Source organism: Oncorhynchus tshawytscha, linkage group LG04, assembly GCF_018296145.1.
Source record: "Oncorhynchus tshawytscha isolate Ot180627B linkage group LG04, Otsh_v2.0, whole genome shotgun sequence".
In the NCBI taxonomy this organism is placed as follows: Eukaryota; Metazoa; Chordata; class Actinopteri; order Salmoniformes; family Salmonidae; genus Oncorhynchus; species Oncorhynchus tshawytscha.
This window is the reverse complement of record NC_056432.1, coordinates 59,290,995-59,310,280: the sequence shown is the minus strand read 5'-3', so window position 1 is coordinate 59,310,280 and position 19,286 is coordinate 59,290,995. Positions and strand designations below refer to the sequence as shown.

General features: G+C 41.9%; 2 protein-coding genes across 2 annotated transcripts in view; one reads left to right on the top strand and one right to left on the bottom strand.

Moving 5' to 3' along the window:
* Positions 1-19: 19 nt before the first annotated feature.
* On the bottom strand, positions 20-4,550 carry LOC112249113 (DNA replication factor Cdt1). The gene is made up of 10 exons (XM_024418767.2): positions 3,866-4,550; positions 3,275-3,427; positions 2,854-3,092; positions 2,551-2,745; positions 2,308-2,453; positions 2,107-2,201; positions 1,826-2,017; positions 848-991; positions 559-760; positions 20-461 (listed from the first exon to the last, which is right to left on the bottom strand). Exons 1-10 carry the CDS (start codon positions 4,394-4,396, stop codon positions 298-300), a joined length of 2,061 nt encoding a protein of 686 aa, XP_024274535.1. The 5' UTR covers positions 4,397-4,550; the 3' UTR covers positions 20-297.
* A 754-nt stretch (positions 4,551-5,304) lies between these two features.
* Positions 5,305-19,286, top strand: part of LOC112249106 (piezo-type mechanosensitive ion channel component 1) — an 80,903-nt gene continuing 66,921 nt past the window's right edge. Inside the window, exon 1 of the mRNA XM_024418759.2 lies at positions 5,305-6,358. Within this exon, the coding sequence (XP_024274527.2) occupies positions 6,295-6,358 (64 nt within the window). The 5' untranslated portion in view covers positions 5,305-6,294. The remainder of the gene's footprint in view (positions 6,359-19,286) is intronic.

The following is a 19,286-nucleotide window of genomic DNA, read 5'->3' as shown; positions in this document are numbered from 1 at the left end:
TAAACACATGGCAAGTATATTAAACCCGTCCGTGAACTAGAAAGTTTATTACAAAACTAGGACAACGGTGTTAGAATACTACCCAATCAACAAGAAAGTCACCCACAAAATGAGTCAGTATCATTGAACACAGCATTTATCTAGACACATTAAAACAATATGCACACTTATTGAGTTGGTAAAAATAGTTTAACTTCCTTTAAAAAAAAAAAAAAAGTAAACAAACCAGCCCTGCATTGTCCAATCACTAAAAGACTTTAGTCACACTCAAATTACACATTGAAAATCATAGCAGCTTCAAAGCCTTTCTTCCGCTTTAGTCTTCTGCTTCAGTTTCTCCAGTACCACATTCAGGTCCATGGTCTTGATCAACTTGAGATAGAAGTCCTTTCTAATTGTGTGAATGGTAAGCCATTCAGGAGTCAGTTCTGCCAGCAGACGAAGGTGCAGCTCCATATCACCTAAAAAGATTGCAGCAGTTCTGACATGAAAACCAAGGGATTTTTTAAAAGTAAAAAATATAGGATTTCATATCAGGCATTTCTTCAGATAGCTCACCTGTGCTCAGGGCAGAGCGGTAACTAGAGACCATACGGTTACAGGCCACCTCCATGATCAGTGCAGGTTTCTTCTCTGCCACAAAGACATTACGCAGGATCCGAGCCAGCTCTCCCAGCCGTGACATCATCACAAGGCGCTCCTCCTGTTGAGGGTTCCGGGTCATGGCAGCTTGGAGCTTCTGAGCCTCCTTTGCTCGGATCTATAACGAAAGAGGGATCAGTCCTCACACTGTACTACATAGGACAAATGATAAAATGTGTGTAAGTATAACAGCAGGGTGACCTACCCTCTCCAGCAGGGACTGAGACACCCCTTTGAGGGCACTGTGAATTTCAGCAGGAGCCACATGAGTTTGTGGAACAGGCTCTTGCTCTTTTACACAGACCATCTCTGCAGTCTTCAGAGCCATGTTGGCCAGCGCTTTCTCCATCTGCAAACAGCAAAATGGTTAATAGCAAACAATGCAATTTAAATGAATGCCCTTTAAAACTAGAGCCCAATCAAATCCAGGTTTATTCAGCACATACAGTTCACAACAAGTATAAAACATGCAGTGAAATGCTTACTTGCAAGCTCCCACAACAGTGCAATAAAGTAGAAGTACACTATAGGATATACAGTATACAAATCATAATCAGTGGATTGTGGCAACTGCTAGGCCTTTGACCGCCATGCACTACAGAGGGTAGTGTGAACTGCCCAGTACATCACTGGGGCCAAGCTTCCTGCCATCCAGGACCTCTATACCAGGCGGTGTCAGTGAAAGGCCCTAAAAATTGTCAAAGACTCCAGCCACCCTAGTCAGACTGTTCTCTCTACTACTGCACAGCAAGCGGTACCGGAGCGCCAAGTCTAGGTCCAAGAGGCTTCTAAACAGCTTCTACCCCCAAACCATAAGACAATTGAACATCTATTTGCATTGTCCCCCTCCACACCACTGCCAGTCTGTCATCTATGCATACCTACATACTACCTCAACTAACCAGTGCCCCCGCACATTGACTGTACTGGCACCTCCCCACACACATTACTGTTGCTCTACTTGTTATGTCTCTTATCCGTATTTATTTTATTTTTTAACTGCACTGTTGGTTAGGAGCTCGTAAGAAAGCATTTCACTAAGGTCTACACCTGTTGTATTCGGCATGTAATAAAATTAGATTAGTGTTGGTCACAGTTGATTTCAGATAGACAAAACAGCAGTGTTGACTGTGTGTAAGGGTTGGATGTGTGGAGAATGCAGGACAGACCAGTCAGTAAGTACCTTAGGGGTCATCATGGAGCGGGCCTTGTCCAGAACCTCCCGGGCAGTGGTTAGCTTCTCAGCTTCCTGTGGGGGCTGGGGCAGCTCACTGGGCAGGACATTGGGCACCTCATCCACATTGAAGCGAGGGTGCCAGCGGGTAAGCTTGTCATCTGGGACTCTAATAGGAGGATTCAACTTGGCAAGGAATGCCTAAAGACAACATATACAGATTGGTTACCAAGTCAGGTCAACTCAAAGTATACAGTTAGAGAATATTCTCTCGTATAAATGGTGCCTACCTTGTGATGCCCTTTCACAATGCTGATTAGGTTTTGGTGGAAGATACGTCTCCTCTCTAACAGGCGGGAAGCACCCAGCACTGCCTTGCTCTTATCTGAGGAACAAAAACAGACATTAGGAGAAACAGTCGTATCAGCAGTTATTTAAATACACTCATCTGTATTGAAAGAGTACAAAGCATCGTGAGACCTCCCCCTCACCAGCTTCAATGACAGGCTCCACTGTGAGCTGGTAGCTCGACTTCCTCACTGTAGCACTGAAGGTAGGAATGTTTCTCTCCTGGCGGAAATGGTAGGCCGTAGGATAGACGGTCTTAATCTGGCCCACATGGGTCTCCTCAAAACACCTGTGAAATTAAAAGGAAAAGTAATGAATATTTCTGCTGCTCCTTCCTGTGGATTTCTACTTATCATCCAATTAGATAATTATAGTTTGCGCCATACTTGTGCATCATGTCCTGGACACCCTGCTTCACTTTGGCAAAGGTAACAGTCTCGGAGCGGTTGAAGAGCATTCCCACTATGGTGTCCATGCTACGGAACATTCCGGCAAGCAGTTTGTACTTGAAGGGCAGGGTGAGGCCAGGGGGAACATCCTGGGCAAGAGTATGGTATCGCTGATAGGCTGGGAGCTTATCTCTGAAAAAGAGCATATTACAGATCAGGACAAAGGATTAGTTATAATCAAAGCAACTACAAAAGCCTCTTCAAATAACACCGTTATTGAAATACTTGTTTCATCCTCACCCATCCTCGGTTTGCGGCCGATTATTTTCTTCAGTAGATCTGGCCTCTGCCAACCTCTCCTCCTTCCGGTGTTGTGCCTTAGCAGCAAGCTCTTTGACACAGGCTAGCTTTGTCTTCAGGTCTGGGGCAGTGGCAGTAGACTCGGGGGGTGTAGAGGGCAGGTTATCAGCTTTCCGTGTCTGGCCCTGTATCTTCTTAAGGCGGAACTTGAGGGCCGCAACATCCTCTTTAGAGAAAGTCTGATGTGGTAGAAAGACAATGCCATTGAAACATTTGTGAGGATTCTGTCCATTATGGTATGACTAAAGAGTAACTTGATTAGATAAAATGAAACAATCTCAGATAATTGAATTGTGGCCAGGTGTGTAGACATAACAGTGAAGAGCAACGGTGAAAGCATAAGCCACCAACAATACTGTACCTTGTGCCCCTCTTTTGGGTTTGTGCTGCCCTGAACATGTGGTTTGTGCCTTGGAGAATTGTTGGCACTGCGATTGACGAAATTCTTTGATTCTTTATCAACAGGTAGTGGATAGGGTACCTGCGGGACATCTTTAGCCAGAGAGTGGGTTGCCTGGTAAAAAAGAAAAAAGGATTCAGCTGTGACTCAAATGTTCAGCCCCCTTTCCAATTGGTCTTCAGATTCTTTAGCCAAACATTGCCTGTGAGGTCTTTCGTTGTGTCTAGTTTGATGTCTAGCTAGCTAACCATTCTGGACCAGACTTGCTAGGTTAATATTTCTAGCAATAGAGGTCGCCAACGTGTAGCACTAAAAGCTGTAAATGGGTTAGTTTATGACTATAATATCAGTCAGTTAAAACATTACTTAAGCTTGTGCTTGTTTTATTTAGCCTACATGAAAGTGACGTTAGTTGATGAAGATTGTCTTAGAACAACAAGTAGTTATAAGATCTAAGCATCTAGCATGTGTTTACCACAGACCTTAATTTACGCAGCTTTAAAAAAATATTTAAAACATTAAATGACCCCTACGAAAATGCGCAAATATTACCTGTTCGTCGTTTTTGACGAGAATCAATTTCTTCCTGACCGACTTCTTTACAGCTTTAACCGGCTCAGGACTTGTCCCTGCAGCGATGGCGTGTTTATTTGCCTCGATCCGAAGACGCTTCTTTGCTGTGCTATGTTCAGCAGTGGTTGAAAATACAGCTGATCCAAGATCGAATTCAGCTTCTGTAGAGGTCCTCTTGGGAGTACGAGGGCTGGAGAAAAGTGTTTGTTTTTCCGAGTCGGTCCTCGCCAGCACAGCAGACACGCTCTCCACCTCATCGACCGAAGTCGCCTCATCAATAACCCTCCAAAACTCATCTTGTACACTGTTTTCAGAACATGTTGATTTGGACTTCTTTATCATAACCTTTGTTGTAGGTGCCGCATTCTTGCTTTTCGACCGAGTTGATCTTGTGCATGGCTTACTTGTTACAGTGTCCACAACTTGCGTTTTATTGCCATCACCATGCGCAGCCCCACTAGCATCTTTCTTTCTCTTGACGTAGAAATCGGTGACCCGCGCCTGAGACATAATGATGTCAATCTAGAACCACACAATTATCTTCTGGCCAGGAAAGACGACTGACCAAACGATAAATAAATTTCAACTCAGCAACTTGAGCTACCGAAGTATATATGAAGGCTTGCTCAAAGTCGCTATGACCGGAACATGCAACACATTTTCGCGCGAAATAGACACGTGACCTTCATAAGCCACACCCTTCTCCCGCCAATCATTTCAAAGATTGGCAATTGGTGGACAATTTTGTTACTAGATTTAGCAACTTTTCAGTCTACCCTGGTAACTTTTTTTTCAAACAGCACCTAGTAACACATTTAGCTACTTAAAAAAAAAAATTGGACTTTTATCAACTTTTGAAAAGTGACTCAAACGCTAAAATGGATGCATTTTCCCTCTAAATGACACAACAACTATTTATTTCTGTCACACACTGTCACAATACACGTGCCTGGCTGAAAAGGTGCATTGTGAGTGACGTCAGCAGCAGGCCAGCAGCAATTTCAGCAAATTGCAAATCATTGTTGGCTGACTGCAACAGCAATAGCACGGGTTCGATGAGCCAAACCCAATGAATATAGTTGGTAACGAATGTTTGATCTTGAACAGAACTTACAACATCAATCAACAAGTTTCAATCAAAACTGTACAGCCAGAAGTACAGAAAAGAGTGGGAGTCTGTACCTGAACAAACGTCAAATCATATTTTTTGCAGGGATGGCCAGTCAATTTGAGTAACGTTATTGTGTATTCTACGTAATGACGCAGTTTTACGTTATCACGCAATGACATCACAACGTCATTAAGCAACTTTTAGGAACAAATCAACCTGCCTCTAGCAATTTACCCTGAAAATTAGTTGGCAACACTGATGAGTTGGGCTTGGTGTACCGCTAGAGGACGCTAATGATTTACCAGACAATATTTATTTAGAAGATGTAGAGTCAATTTCAAGCAGGTTACAGCAGTGTGAAACTTTTTCAAAAGATTACCGAGTACAAGTTTTCGTGTGTATAATCTCAAAATTCATAGACTACTGGTTTACTGCGCAGTTAAGGTAGGGCTATTTATTAGCATGTTGCTGAAGGAGTGTCACATAGCAACATTTCACTTATAATTTCCTGCTATGTGCTAAAGTTTGTGTCATGTGTCAACGCAAAACGACAACGTGCTCTTTCAAATAGGAATATCGCAGGCGATGGTGCTGACAGTGAGATCTTCAAACATGCGTTAACTATGATATAGAATAGCTGAATAGGCTGAAAATGTATTCGTTTCTTTCGAAATTACCATACATTAATTGTGTATGCTTGTGAGATAGTCTTCCTCGTGGACATGTTGCTTTCGAAAACACACCTTAAAATTGTTAGTTAGGTTATGAAGAGAGAGAGAAAAAATCTGAGGAAGTGCCAACCCAGTGAGAGTGAATTGGATTTACAGCGATTGAAAGAACAGTTCAACTGTTGCAGTAGGCCTACTGGTGAATCACTTTTTCCATGAAGATATTGCTTTACATGGAATATTCAGTTCAAGGGGCGGAAAGAGAGGAGTGTTGTTTCAATACGGGAGAGCTGGTAGTTAGTTTTGTTTACAATTTCGTGCGAATACACTTTATATCCCCGAAATGTGAGGTGAAGATGTCTTGTGGATTTACAGAACAAGAACCTCAATAGATTTCATTTGTCCACTACTCAGGAAACTTGAAAAATATTACTTTTGGAAGTCATATGTCTGCCTAGTGGAATGACCGCACCGCTTTATTTTATCGGTTCAAAAGACACTTTGTAAACCATGAACAATTATTGCGGACTGGGTTTATTAAAATTAATTGGGTGGAATTTAACGTTCCGTCGAGGAATGTCAGCGGGACTGTAGACTGGAGCTAAGCAGTGCATTTGGGACGCGCGCTCATGGAGCTTCAGGTGGTATGTGGACTGCTCTACTGCATTCTGTTGCCGACGTTCTTGTTAGCAGGTAAGCTGTCAGGGTTTCCATTGTAAATTGAATTAAACCAGAATTCTACTGTAGTGCCCAATAGGCCTAAATTATTGATATTATGTAATTTTGTTGCATATTCAATTTGCATGTCATGCTATATTATTTATTGTTGTCTACAATAAAAAAAATATTTCCAGCCTACACTGACAGAATGTCATTGATAGATCACATCATTTGAAAATTGGAATAATTTCTGTATGAATAGGATTATTATGGATTAAGTATTTGACCTCCCTCTTTTGCACAGTGGCCCAATGAAAATAGGTTATACTTCTTTCTCTGCTTCTCCTGCTTCTCCTGTTTTCCCCAGTTCCGATAGACTCCAGTAAGTTCTCCTGATTCATTGAGGTGTTTATTTAGCAGACACACTCAGGCTTGGCTTCCTTTCTACATAAGGTTTTAGACAGGACCTCTTCCTGTTAAAACACACAAACACACACTTATAAACTTTTTTTTTTAAGGGTTCCAAAAGGTTTCTTTGGCTGTCCCCATAGCATAACCTATTTTGGTTCCATGTAAGACTTTGTAGAAAGGGGTCTACATGGAAGCCAAAAGCGTTATCCTTTGGGGACAGCCGAATAATGCTTTTAAATAAATAACGCTTGTAGATCGAGTGCACACTGTTGTTCACGCTCCATTCTGTGCCTATATAATGGTAGGATGCTGTGCCACATGAAAATGCAAGTGTGAATGGTAGAATAAACAAAAAGTTGTTTTGTATTTGAAGCTTCAAGTGTAGTAGGCCTATGACTTGGTAAATGAACTGAGCACATTGTCCCCCACAGGTAGGCCTATTACTATCATGTAAGTGTTTTAACAGGAAACCGTCCTCCTCAGTTGTGTCATCTGTAAAGATTCCTTTCTATCTCAGCCTTCTTGTCCCTGAAACTTTCCATTCCACCAGCCAATTTTAATGCACTAAAATCCAGCTAGTCTCCTGCTGGTCTAACTAGGAGGTATGTGGCAGGTATAGATGTGGTTCAGACTGTTGACAGGAGACTGCTAGAAGATGTGGCATCTCTTGTCACATGGGTTCTCTGTGGCAGGAACAGAAAGTGTCTTGCGAGCCTCCTTACCTGTAACACGTGGCCAACCAATCTCCACTCATTTCCACATTGGTTGCAACTGTTTCAATCTATGTCTCACCCACACGCCTGATTCATTTATTTAGCCTTTTTTGACTGCATAATGTAGGCTACATGTTGCACTTCACATGTGGTTTAGAAGTTGCAGGGCTCATCATACATGTCCTCTGTTCTTTTGTCAGCAAGATCTATTGGTGCTCATCTGTATGCAGACTGTAACCCTGCGATCTTTGTGGTCAATCCAAGGCTGGAAGGTGCACATCACTGAGGGCAATAAAAATGCTCCCGACGGTGGGTCATCCTGACCAGTGCTGTGTTCCACATCAGGCCACATAGGACCTGTTTAATCAAGACCACATGGTTGGCTGGTGTGTTTACTACTACCGTTTGAAAGTGAGACAATAAGAAGGTAATGAACCTGTATCTTAGTGGAATAAAGATTTTAGAACAAGGTGGATTATGACAAACACAGTAAATCAAATCAAATGTTTTTTGTCACATGCGCTGAATTACAACTTACCATGAAGTGCTTACTTACAAGCCCTTAACCAACAATGCAGTTCAAGAAATAGAGTTAAGAAAATATTTCCTAAATAAACTAAAGTGAAAAAAATAAATGAAATAATATCAAAAAGTAACACAAGAAAATTACATAACAATTACGAGGCTATATACAGGGGGTACCGAGTCAATGTGTGGGGGTACAGGTTAGTTGAGGTCATTTGTAACGTGTCTATGCATAGATAATAAACAGCGAGTAGCAGCAGTATAAAAACAAAGGGGGGCTTGGAAGCTGTTAAGGAGCCTTTTGGTCCTAGACTTGGCGTTCCGGTACCGCTTGCCGTGCGGTAGCAGAGAGAAGTGAGTGGAGTGGAGTCTTTGACAATTTTTTGGGCCTTCCTCTGACACCTAGCATATAGGTCCTCAATGTCAGGAAGCTTCCACTATATTAATTTGGAAATTTGAAGAAAAGCTGGACCTGTTCGATCCAAGCAATCAAATATAGTTCAAATAATGACATACTGAATCAATGATATTTTCTACTCACACAAACACACACCTGTGTGATAACAAACACACACTTGTGTGATATGAACTCTTTCATTTTGGAACACTTCTGTATGCCAGTCGCGGCACAATGATATAAAAATGAAATGTTCTGTGCTGGCATCTCCTACCAATACTGCGGTGTAACCTCCTTTTATAAATGTACATTTATAATTTGTACATATATTTCCATTGGCAATGTGAATATGAATCATTTCTCATACAAAACCCCATTTAAATGATCAGTGAGTGCCCTTTCCTCCAATGATGCCACACTGTCTTTGACAAACAATACTAGGCAATCAGTACTGTAGCGGCAATCAGTGCTCGTTTAATGACAATTTCAAACCCAACCCAGTGTCCAATTAAGCAGCAATCAAATTCTATTTGTCACATGCGCCGAATACAACCAGTGTAGACCTTACAAATGCTTACTTAACCAACAATGCCGTTTTAAGGGGAAAAAAGTGTTAAGTAGATAATAGGTAAGTAAAAAAATTAAGAATATTACATTTTAAAAAATAGTTAAAGAGCAGCAGTAAAGTAACAGTAGCGAGGCTATATACAGTACCAGTACAGAGTCAATGTGCGAGGCACAGGTTAGTTGAGGTAATATGTACATGAAGGTAGAGTTAAAGTGACTATGCATAGATAACCAGAGAGTAGCAGCAGGGTAAAAGAGGAGAATGGAACATGGGTCCTGTGCTGTGTGAGGATTATTTTGTGTGTGTGTGTGTGTGTGTGTGTGTGTGTGTGTGTGTGTGTGTGTGTGTGTGTGTGTGTGGTAAAGCTCATGTAATAAACATGGTGGGTGAGTCTGCTGCATAGGTCTGATAAACCGTGCGTTTGATTCTCCAGCTGCGGTACATAGTTTTAACACCTGTAGTCTGTCAAAAGTCTCACGCTCCAACACAGCTTAAATACACCCATTAACTAGAACGATGCTCCAAACACTGTTAACATTACACAGCCAGGAGACAGCCAGTGTAAACACTGCAGATTTAAAATAGGCATTTTCACTGGACCGTCACTTTTATTTTGAAGAGATTGAAAATAATATATATCTTTTGATTCAACTGGTTGAAGTGTAATTCAGAGCCTTGAAGTGCTATTCTGTTGTTGAGCTGTTTGAGAATGTAAGATAGACTCGATCTATGCTAGTTCTCCTTTTGTCCGGTGCCAAGGATAGATTTATCTAGGTTTTATTTGGTCCAATCATTGCCATAAAGTTGAGGTATAGTCAGTGAGATGTAAACCTGCAAGAGGCCTATTCTAGGGCCCTCCTCTGGGCTGAGACTCTGCTTCTATAAGAAGAGAATGTGAGAAGGACATGACTGGCAAAGTGGGTGAGGAAAATAGTTCACCCTCAAGTCTTGGCTTGCTGCTCATTACCTCATGTTCAATGCTATAAACAGTATGGTTGGCCTGTTCGCTAAATTGTGTGAGTACATTGCATTACCTCCGTTAATCCCATCTGTTTTTATACCTAATAAGAGACAATTATGCCCAATCCCAAGAATGAATGGGGGTGGGCTTACTGGGCTAAACTAAATCACAGATGTGTCTGGTGTGTTTTAGTATTTAGAGATTCACAGTGGTCTCAACAAGTTTTGGAATATAAGGTGTGTGTGTATTCATGGATGCTAAGGGAAGCCAGGCTTCCCCCAAAAAATTTACAGAGGAATGTTTTAATGTATTTTATATGTATTTATCTTTCGCCTCTCTGTTTCATAATTTTTCTTAAATCCGTAAGAGGCTGAATGCATCTCACCGGAGAAAGCATCCGAGTGAGCGAAACAGTGCCCCTCTGTCTCTGTATGATGCTGTCTGGTCCAAAAGAGTATGACATTGTTTGCCCGCCGGTAGTATTGAATGCAAGGGAAGCCAGCAAGCATTTTGCCTCCCTTGATTAAAAAATTACAAAATAATAGCCAATCAGCATTGAGATAAACTAGGTGAGCTCAACTGTAAATGGGCCTGGTGCACCAAAAAAGGTGTTATGGGAAGTCAGTTTGGATTTGGTGTCCCTCCTATCAAATTGCATTGAGAGCATACGTCACTGACAAACAACTTGAATTGTTGCGTGTTGTTGTCCTCTGGTGGCCCAAGGATGGAGATAGGGATTTGGTGTTGTGGTTTTACTTAATTCTCCGTACTGGCCAAGGATTACAATGGCAATTCTTATCCAACCATTCATTTATACACTGCGCCCCTGGCCTGAGAGGATGGAAGTTCAATATGTAGCTAGATGTAGAAGGCTAATGTTAACTAGCTAACTTTGCCCATGAAAGCAAGCATTTTAGCCAGGTAGCCTAGGACAACAAAACTAGAAGCATGTACAATATGACAGAGTGATAGATCATTTCGTCAACATGAGAGAGGAGGATGGCATTGGCGTTTCTCTACATGTAGGGTGAGTCAACATGTTTTTTTTCTGCTTGCATGACCACACACACACACACACACACACACACACACAAATCAGAGCCATGGACAGCCACATCATATTCAGCTTACGTTGATTGGACTAAATCGTTTTTGGAATATTTTAGTTGTCACTGTGTTAGACTAAGCTTAGGTGATTTGATGATGTTGAAATGGTACTAGAATAGTGGAGGCAGCTCCTGTTTTCTCTGCGACTTGCGATAACTCTCCGTGGTTCTAAATCAATAGTTGTTTAGTAGTCCGAAAATGTCGGAAACATTAACTTGCTTGACCGTGCTGTAGGTCATGTAACTATTTGTTACATGCAATTTGCTTTCAATTTACTCTGCCACTGTGTCTTCTTATTGTCTTGGCCTTAAGGCCTATATATCACGGACGCACCGCTACTTGTGTGTGTGTGTGTGTGTGTGTGTGTGTGTGTGTGTGTGTCAGTCCCCGTGAGTCAGCACCAGTCGAGGCGGTTGAAGCAGCTTTCACAGTCTAGTCTGAAATGTGACACAGGCCTTGTGGTGAGGGCAGGGCTCCATCCCGGCTCATCTAGCTCCACATTAGAAACGACCCGCAGGAGGCACGCCTGTTGACTGGAGCCTGCAGGCAGAACCACTGCCCTTAAATTACCTTTACCACCGAGACATTGATTGCGTAGCCCAAAGCTGGGTGTTTGTTTTACTATGTCCTGGACATAGACCCATAGTCAACCCACAGCCATTTTTACCCCACAAAATCAGGAAGGAGGTAGAGCCAGGTGAGCCCAGCCAGCAGCCCCAATGTTCCACCTACAATGGAAAGGCTTTGTTATACACTTAACACAAATATAAATGCAACATGCAACAATTTCAAAGATCTTACTGAGTTACAGTTCATATAAGGAAATCAGTCAAATTAAATAAATTCATTAGGTCCTAATCTATGGATTTCACATAACTGGGAATACAGATATGAATCGGTTGATCACAGATACCTTTAAAAAAAATGCAGGGGCGTGGATCAGAAAACCAGTCAGTATCTGGTGTGACCATCATTTGCCTCATGCAGCATGACACATCTCCTTCACATAGAGTTGATCAGGCTGCTTCCTACGCCATCATTGAAAATAAGAATTTGTTTTTAACTGATTTGCCTAGTTAAATAAAGGTTCAAATAAAAATGAATGGCACGAAAATGGGTATCAGGATCTCATCACGGTATGTCTGCATTCAAATTGCCATCGACTAAAATGCAATTGTGTTCATTGTCCCTACCGTGCCTACCCATACCATAACCCCACCGCCACCATGCGGCACTCTGTTCACAACATTGACATCAGCAAACCGCTCACCCACATGACGTCATAAACGCTGTCTGTCAGCTTCCCTGAGATGGTTTCTGACAGTTTGTGCAGAAATTCTTTTCTTGTGCAAACCCACAGTTTTATCAGCTGGTCAGCTAGTGGCTGGTCTCAGACCATCTCGCAGGTGAAGAAGATGGATGTGAAGGTCCTGGGCTGGCGTGGTTACACGTGGTCTGCAGTTGTTTGGCCGGTTGGACGTACTGACAAATTCTCTGAAATGACGTTGGAGGCGGCTTATGGTAGAGGAATAAACATTCTGTTATCTGGCATCAGCCCTGGTGGACATTCCTGCAGTCAGCATGCCAATTGCACGCTCCATCAACTTGAGACATCTGTGGTGTTTTTATGACGAAACTGCACATTTTAGAGTGGCCTTTTATTGTCCCAGCAGAAGGTGCACCTGTGTAATGATAATGCTGTTTAATCAGCTTCTTGATATGCCACACCTGTCAGGTGGATGGATTATCTTGGCAAAGGAGTAATGCTCACTAACAGGAACGTAAACTAATTTGGGCACAACATTTGAGAGAAATAAGATTTTTGTGCATATGGAACATTTCTGGAGTCTTATTTCAGCTCATAAAACATGGGACCAACACTTTACATGTTGCGTTTATATTTTTGTTCAGTATACATGAAGTCAGTTACATGTTCATGTATCGTAGTTTGAAAGTTGAATCCAAGCATGGCATGGTTTTCCGTTACTCAGTGGAGTTTATTTTGTGAATAAACTGAGTGTTGTCATTTCCACTAGCTGTCGTTATGGCCCTCTGTGTGTCTCGACCACACCCAGACGTTCAGACTGTTTACCATGGTATTACCATGGTAAAGATGAGTGCCATGGCAACATCCTGAGACGAATCTCGTGCTTCCACCTTTTTAGACTGGCAAGTCAACTTCTCTAAAAGTCAATGTCACCAGTACAATTAAATGCAAAGTCCTATGCCTTCTTGCATTTACTGAACTTTGAGTTTGATGATTCATAAAGCGAAGAAATTACAATATTCATGGGAAAGTTGAGTAATGTGCAATAGTCTCACTGCTGATAAAAGGATGAACTAAGACTTTTCTGCCAAGTACAGAACAGACAAATCAAATAACGCGGTTAGAGAATGCACAACCTGCCATAGATGCCACGCTTCAATGTGGTTATTACTCCCAAATGCAGTAATGTGTTCCACATGTAACAGTTTAGCTTCCGTCCCTCTCCTCGCCCCTATCTGGGCTCGACATTTCACATCGGTTACACACACACACAGTCCTGAGTGTAAATTTCCTTTCCATCCCATGTACGTTAATCATGGAGAATTGTTTTTATTTTTAAATTTAACCTTTATTTAAGAATAAGGAAGTAAAAGGACGGGACACCTAGTCGGTTGCACTACTGAATGCATTCAACTGAAATGGGTCTTCCACATTTAACACAACCCCTCTGAATCAGAGAGGTGCGAGGGGCTGCCTTAATCAACGTCCACGTCATCGGTGCCCAGGGAGCAGTTGTTGTTGGGGGTTAACTGCCTTGCTACTGGGGAGACAATTCGGTAAGTGTTCCGTGCGCTGTGCGTGGTGTCTGTCTTTGGGGCAGTGATGAGAATGGCAGATTGGTCACAATTTGAATGTGTATCAGCTGTTTCATTTTTAGTATTTTTATTTAACCTTTATTTTAAAGACCAAGGTCTCTTTCTCAGATGAGCCCTGTATACCCATCAAACACATCAATCAATATACATTAATATTCACATCAATACACTAAAAGCACAGTCATTGAAAACAAACAGATTCTTCAGTAAATAGGTCCTCAATCAGCCTTTTGAATTGCCCTAGTGGCACCAAGTCATCCAACTTTAGAGAGCCTTGGAGATTATTCCACAAGTAAGGTGACAAAAAACTAAGAGCAGATTGACCTAACTCAGTGGAGATAGAAGGGATCTCCAGAGATTCCTGAGACTGGATCTGGTATCTCATACGTCTATTGCAGTATTCACAACAAAGACTGAGGAAAACCCCTGTATGATTTAATTAACATACTCAACTATTTGAAGAGAGGAGAAGAAAAATCTGTTTTATCATTCAACCTCACACAATGTTGAAGTTTTCTTATTTTTAAAAACTCATAGTGAGTGAAAATTGAAGCATTTTCAACAAGAAACGGGTGTGACAGTTCTATGAGTTTTACTCTGTGTTTGGATGATGGCCATGGGTGTGAATGGCCGGATCTCCATGTGTTCCCTTCCTCTGGATGTTCATGTTGATATTCAGTGTGTCACATCCTGTTTGTTAGCGTGCTCATTGCTTAAGCTGCAGGTTTAACACACAACTTGTGTGTCACCGTGGGCACAATGACCTGAAAAACTACAATGATCTCATAGCTGCTCTACTAAAGAGAAGTTGACGTAGAACACTGATGAACTTGGCAGGGACTTCAGTCTTAGGTTAAAGGGTGCTGGATGATGAGACGTTGTATGGTCTCTGGGTGAGTAATAGTCTGGTTCAGATGGTGGTGCACTTAAGAGGCTGCAACCGGGTCTGTGCAGCAGAAGTGGTTATCAGGCTGTGCCAGAACTGTCGGGGAGTCTATTGACTTACTGTCCTCCTGGTGCACATATGTACACTATATATACAAAAGTATGTGGACACGCTTTCAAATGAGTGGATTCGGCTTAAAATTGAGCACACAGCTATGCAATCTCCATAGACAAACATTGGCAGTAGAATGGCCTTACTGAAGAGCTCAGTGACTTTCAACGTGGCACTGTCATAGGATGCCAGCCTTCCAACAAGTCAGTTCGTAATATAGCTGCCCTGCTAGAGCTGCCCCGGTCAACTGTAAGTGCTGTTATTGTGAAGTGGAAAGGTTTAGGAGCAACAACGGCGCAGCCGCAAAGTGGTAGCCGAATCCACTAATTTGAAGAGGTATCCACATACTTGTGTGTGTATATGTGTATATACTTGTGTGTATATGTGTATATACTTGTGTGTATATGTAGTGCATGTCAGGGTTTCCAAAACATCACAAACTGACAGGTAAACTGATAATCACACATCACCACACAAATCCTGGTTAGAGCTCTCAACTGCTTGGCAGTGTTTCTCTCAGTGTCAAAGTTTGACTGGGATCCAAGTGTGTCTAGAGAAGAAAATCAGGCCATGGCTTTTGTGTTGCCTTTAATTAATAGCTGAGATGCTTATGCTATGTTTGTCAACTTTGACTTGAAACATAGTCACAGCAGCATTCTGGAAAGTCACATGCTTTTGGTTGCTGTGCTTTGTGAAAATTAAATATAGACCAGAAGAAATGCTGCTCAGCCAGAAATACCTAAGTCGGGAGGAGGAAAGAGAACAGTTCTAGCTACGTATGTATTTAGGTTAAATCTACCCTCAAATTCCATGGAGAAAGTACTGAAAGTTTCCGTCCCATACTGATGAACTGCCCCAGTAGTTACTGAATCATAAAGGGGACAGTTCATTATAACTGCGAAGATCCACTTTCCCCTGGTCTTCTTGTAGATGAACCCAAAACACTTCTCATGACTATAAAACCAAATGAATGATGAAAAATGTCTGAAATTTGAATGACCGTGATCTAGTTATATCTGTGGGTCATTAACACTTGTAGGATGTGATCAATAGCGTTGGAAGACCAAAGTGCAAATTGGCCCCAAGCAAGTGTATGTTGATCTGTGCTATTGCCTTAATCAATTACCAAAATGTATTCAAACAATGCCTGAGATGCATCATCAGTATTGTTTGTCACTAAGTTTTGTTCCCTATGAGCAATTGATCAACTATTTTATCACACCAAGTGAGACACTCTGACCAGTGTAAGTATTCGGGAAACACTGAATTAACACTGAGTTTTCAAACCCTGAGGCGCAACACATGCGATAATTCCAGGAACACGTTGCCATGCAGACAAGACAGACCAGACTTGGGTTTGCTAAGTCAATGGGAGAAGTGAAAAATGTATTCTTTATTTTCTCGAATTCTAAATGCAAAACCTAGATTCGAGCCGATCTCTTAAGTAGCTGAACCTGTTGTTACTACATCCTTGTGAAAGTGACAAACTGACAGGTTTTTATTTTTGTCAGACAATTTTATATTGAAGGAGTGCGTTTGGTTTGACGGCCTTCACGTGCGCAGTTCGGCGCGCCACGACCGTTAGACCTGATGAAGTGTTTCTGTGCATGAGCTGTGCTAGCTAATGTAGCCATAACATCGACTACAAGTGTGATCAGGAATTTTTGGGGGACAATCAGTTTCTGCATATCTTCATTAGGGCAGCGGTTTATCTCACTATTCTCTTACACACACACAGCTGTGAAGGTGCTGTCATGAGTGTCCTTTGACTGAACTCAGACATAATCCTCCATGTAGGTGCTGCTTCTGTCAGGATAATTGGATTGAGATGAGTGGGAGGAAGTTGAACTTCAACAACACATAGTGCCATAATCATAAACACACTGCTTGAGCGCTCAATTAAATGCTCTGACTCACGCATCTTTCTACAGTACTTGGACTCAGTCAGGGAAGACTAGCTTCTCTGCTAGGCCCCAGAACCACTCTGTTTGTATGTTAGGTCTGGAATCTGACACCAGACAGCACCATCCAAACTCATTACTGGTGAATTAACAGTGAGCCAAGGACAGGTGTGGGACTGGCCCGGCTTCAGAGCTTTGTCTTTCAGGCCGCAGTAAAACATGATACATATGGAGGTTACTCTTTAAATGAGAATTTGACTTCCCGCTGATGCCTCTGGCTGACCGCTAACCAGATAACAGACCGCCGCTCTGGCCTCATGCTGGCCAGACACCACAGACACGGGAGTGCTAAAGCGCTTTTTAATGAGGAGCATGGAGCTTCAATGTCCAACACCTGTTGCGGTCACACAGGCCCGCATTTAGATGTGCTGAACTAACTGGCTGCCTGGGGCTGAGGCTGGCTGACCACGGCCAGAGAAAACCTTCTCGGATATCTAGGGCATTGGGCAGAGCTGGGTCTGCAGTCAGGCCAACTGCCCATAGGCCCAGTGGTCCAGTCCCTCCAAGCCAAAAGGATATGACACAGCGTGCGTGTAAGGGAGAGGAAGTTGCGCTTCCTCACCTCAGTGAGTTGTTTTATGAAGAGAATAATTAGAAATTGAACGGGATCTTAAGCACTTACAAATTCATAACATGTCATGTGAATTGCATGAAGAACATATACAGTACCAGTCAAAAGTTTGGACACAACTACTCATTTCAAGGGTTTTTCTTTATTTTGACTATTTTCTACATTGTAGAATAAAAGTGAAAACAAACTATGACTTAACATATATGGAATCATGTAGTAACCAAAAAAGTGTTAAACAATTCATAATATATTTAGATTCTTCAAAGTAGCCACCCTTTGCCTTGATGACAGCTTTGTACACTATTGGAATCCTCTCCACCAGCTTCATGATGTAGTCACTTGGACTGTGTTTGAGCCAATCAGTTGTGGTGTGATAAGGCAGGGATGGTATATAGAAGATAGCCCTATTTGGTAAAAGACCAAGTCCATATTATGACAAGAACCAGCTCAAATAAGCAAAGAGAAATGACAGTCCATCATTACTTTTAAGACATGAGTCAGTCAATCCAGGAACATTTCAAGAACTTTGAAGGTTTCTTCAAGTGCAGTCGCTTAAACCATCAAGCGTTATGATGAAACTGTCTCTCATGAGGACCGCCACAGGAAAGGAAGACCCAGAGTTACCTCTGCTGCAGAGGATACGTTCATTAGAGTTAACTGCACGTCAGATTGCAGCCCAAACAAAAAGTAACAGACACATCTCAACATCAACTGTTCAGAGGAGACTGCGTGAATCAGTCCTTCATGGTCAAATTGCTGCAAAGAAACCACTACTAAAGGACACCAATAAGAAGAAGAGACTTGATTGTGCCAAGAAACATGAGCAATGGACATTAGACCGGTGGAAATCTGTCCTTTTGAGATTTTTGGTTCCAACCGCTGTCTTTGTGAGACGCAGAGTAGGTGAACGGATGATCTTCGCATGTGTGGTTCCCACCGTGAAGCATGGAGGAGGAGGTGTGAGGGTGCTTTACTGGTGACATTGATTTATTTAGAATTCAAGGCACACTTAACCAGCATGTCTACCACAACATTCTGCAACGATACACCGGGTTTGCACTTAGTGGGACTATAATTTGTTTTTCAACAGGACAATGACCCAAAACACACCTCCAGGCTGTGTAAGGGCTATTTGACCAAGCAGGAGAGAGATGGAGTGCTGCATCAGATGACCTGGCCTCAACAATCACCCGACCTCAACCCTATTGAGATGGTTTGGGATGAGTTGGACCTCAGGGTGAAGAAAAAGCAGCCAACAAGTGCTCAGCATATGTGGGAACTCCTTCAAGACTGTTGGAAAAACATTCCAGGTGAAGCTGGTTGAGAGAATGCCAAGAGTGTGCAAAGCTGTCAAGGCAAAGGGTGGCTACTTTGAAAAATCTAAAATGTATTTTGATTTGCTTAACACTTTTTTTTGGTTACTACATGATTCCATATGTGTTATTTCATAGCTGTGATGTCTTCACTATTATTCTACTATTCTCTTGGCATATAATATTTTTTTGCAGAACATAACATATCATATGAAATGGATGACTACACAATTGTGCACCATTTTCAGGGACCTATTTTTGACTTGTGAGCGCTACTTTCAAAACTACTGGCTGAAATGATACAACACCTTTTATAATACATCTTTAAGTAAGCTGATATTACAGCTGGTTCATTTATCTGCTTGGCAGGCAGGCATCTCTTTTTTTTTTCATTTAAAGTTTTCCGTTTGATCAGACTTTCACCACCATTCTATAGCTTCTATTTAGGATATAGCTCATAAAAACCTGATTCTGATTTAATTGAAACTGTTTTAATTAAGTGGTGATTGTTTGATATGAGAGACATAACACTGCCTGTCTACATAGTTATGAACATTGGACATTGTTACAGCTTG

What these genes read in the sequence shown, in the direction of transcription:
- LOC112249113 (XM_024418767.2), bottom strand. Translation starts at nt 4,396, where the DNA reads ATGTCTCAGGCGCGGGTCACCGATTTCTACGTCAAGAGAAAGAAAGAT. An exon ending in TCGTCAAAAACGACGAACAG is followed by an intron (nt 3,428 to 3,865) that starts GTAATATTTGCG and finishes CTTTTTTACCAG; the next exon opens with GCAACCCACTCTCTGGCTAA. An exon ending in TTGTGAAAGGGCATCACAAG is followed by an intron (nt 2,018 to 2,106) that starts GTAGGCACCATT and finishes TGTTGTCTTTAG; the next exon opens with GCATTCCTTGCCAAGTTGAA.